A 2,049-nucleotide genomic window follows, 5' to 3' on the forward strand; every position below is an offset into this window, starting at 1 on the left:
TCCTACAGGCTCTGACATGTGGAATAAATTAGAAACTAAGTTTTTGAAAGATTCCATAAAACATGAAAAAAAATCCATGAGATTGCTCTGTACATCCATATAAACAAGAATTTGACTGAAAATGCAAATAAATAATGAGAAGTTTGGTGTTTATTGACCAAAGTTATAAAGATTTAATTATGTAGTATTTGCAACATGACAGTTGTTACAAGTATATTGATTAGGATGAACAGAAATACTGGTTTTTGATTGTTTATTACATAATGCACCAAATTATTACACCACCACATTTTGTAACAATTGCAGCAAAATGCAATAACGTTATTACATAATGCGTTGAAGGCTTTTATTACATTTTGTGTCAATTATTACATAATGTGGTTTTAGTGCGAGTTTATTACATTTTGAAGCCTGATTTAATTACATTATTTCATGTTGCGCTGTGATTACAAAACGAGGTCTTACAGGCGTGAATATCCACCGTGTTGTAGCGTTGTTAGTGATATTTAAGTATTGTCCAGCACTATGACAAGGTAAGTGTTTATACAAGAAAAGGTCCTAAAACAGTAACAAAAACCAGGCACACACACAAGTTTGCAGCGTGGAAGCAGAGTGCAGTTTTTCCCCAAGTTTTCTTAATGACTTGATTTTATGTGAAGAAAAGGTACCCATCATTCACATCATAAAGATCAACTGAACAGAAGTTACTGTCATCACATGAACTATAAAAGCCAGAATTAGACTCCAGATTTTTGTTCAAAGCAGAACCCACTGCAGGAGATAACTTTAGTAAGTACAGTTCTGATATAAAAAGATCAAATCACTGCCATTTCAAACAACAACCACAAAAACCTTCCAAATTTTTCCACTTTGGGACGACCTGTTCTATTAACACCTTTGTCTATAAAAAGGAAACAGCATTTCAAAGAAAAAGAAAGAAAAAAAAATCTAAAAGTGGTTCACTCCCAGAACAACTGAGCTACTTACCTCTGGATTGTACTCAAACATGAGTTGATCTCCTGTCAGGAAGTCCTCCTTAGGGAACAGCTGCATGTTTTCACAAATGTCCTCTACGTACTCGATGGGGTCGATCTAACGACAAAAGCAAACAGCCATTTTTGAATTTATAGCACAACATTTCTCGGCCACTTCTGAAAAGCACATCCAACACAGCAGCTTACTTGTTCCTGGTAGTGAAATTCATTTGCTTCTATCTTCTGAATTTCCTCATATATTCTGAGAACAAACAAGCAAAGATGCAGAGTTACAACCCATCACAGAAAATTCAGTTGCCACAACACCAGAGATCAGGGGGAAGGAACTGAAATGAAAAATGAAGCAATAAATGTGTAAATGAGCAGACAGCTAACAAAAACACACTTACTATTAATATGCATTATTTTCATTTTTTCTTCTTTGGACTAAAAACAAAACAAACCAGTAATAAAACTGGGTTTGTTTAGGAAAGAAAACTTGTCTTTGTTGTCGTTTAATCCGCTTCTTTGTCTTATGCTACCTCTGACATYGAGGTAATGTTTTTAGTAGAATTGGTTTAGTTTTGATTGTTTGTTTTTCTGTCAGTGGACGAGTTGTCAACGGGTTTTCATCAAGTTTTGGCATGTTGTTACAAAGAGCAACTCTTTCAATTTTGGTGGTGACCTGGCAAAATCTGCCAGAGCCAATCAGAATGTAGCAGAACTTTGTTCCACCAATCACAGCTCAGGAGCTGCACACCCACATCTGAATAAACTATGGCTGTGTCCAAAACGGCAGGACGGGTCCTCCGAAGGTCGAATTTGTCGGCCGCATATGTCACAGCGCCGCGACGAAGGACGTCCAAAACCGAAGACTCCTCCGATGCGGCCGACAAATACGTCCTTCCTTTGGCCCGAATCAAAGGACAGGTCCAATGGATCCTTCCCGGCCCAGCATATCCCATAATGCATTGCGGCTCGACCGGAGATTTGTTTAAGCTAGTAATGGTGGACGAAGCGAGAGAAAATAATACATTTTAAATTAAATTATGGTGATATAAAAATTAAATAAATT

The 2,049-nt window shown here is 37.1% G+C and overlaps 1 protein-coding gene across 4 annotated transcripts in view; it reads right to left on the reverse strand.

The window, feature by feature from the left end:
• The window catches only part of nrd1a (nardilysin a (N-arginine dibasic convertase)), a 51,452-nt gene that overhangs the window by 12,824 nt on the left and 36,579 nt on the right, over positions 1-2,049 (reverse strand). For all 4 annotated transcript variants that reach the window (XM_014009793.1, XM_014009794.1, XM_014009795.1 and 1 more), the window contains 2 exons: positions 1,182-1,236; positions 988-1,092 (listed from right to left, as the gene is read on the reverse strand). In XM_014009793.1, coding sequence (XP_013865247.1) covers positions 988-1,092; positions 1,182-1,236 — 160 coding nt within the window. The remainder of the gene's footprint in view (positions 1-987; positions 1,093-1,181; positions 1,237-2,049) is intronic.

The sequence above is a fragment of the Austrofundulus limnaeus genome, unplaced genomic scaffold (genome assembly GCF_001266775.1).
Source record: "Austrofundulus limnaeus strain Quisiro unplaced genomic scaffold, Austrofundulus_limnaeus-1.0 Scaffold61, whole genome shotgun sequence".
NCBI lineage: Eukaryota > Metazoa > Chordata > Actinopteri > Cyprinodontiformes > Rivulidae > Austrofundulus > Austrofundulus limnaeus.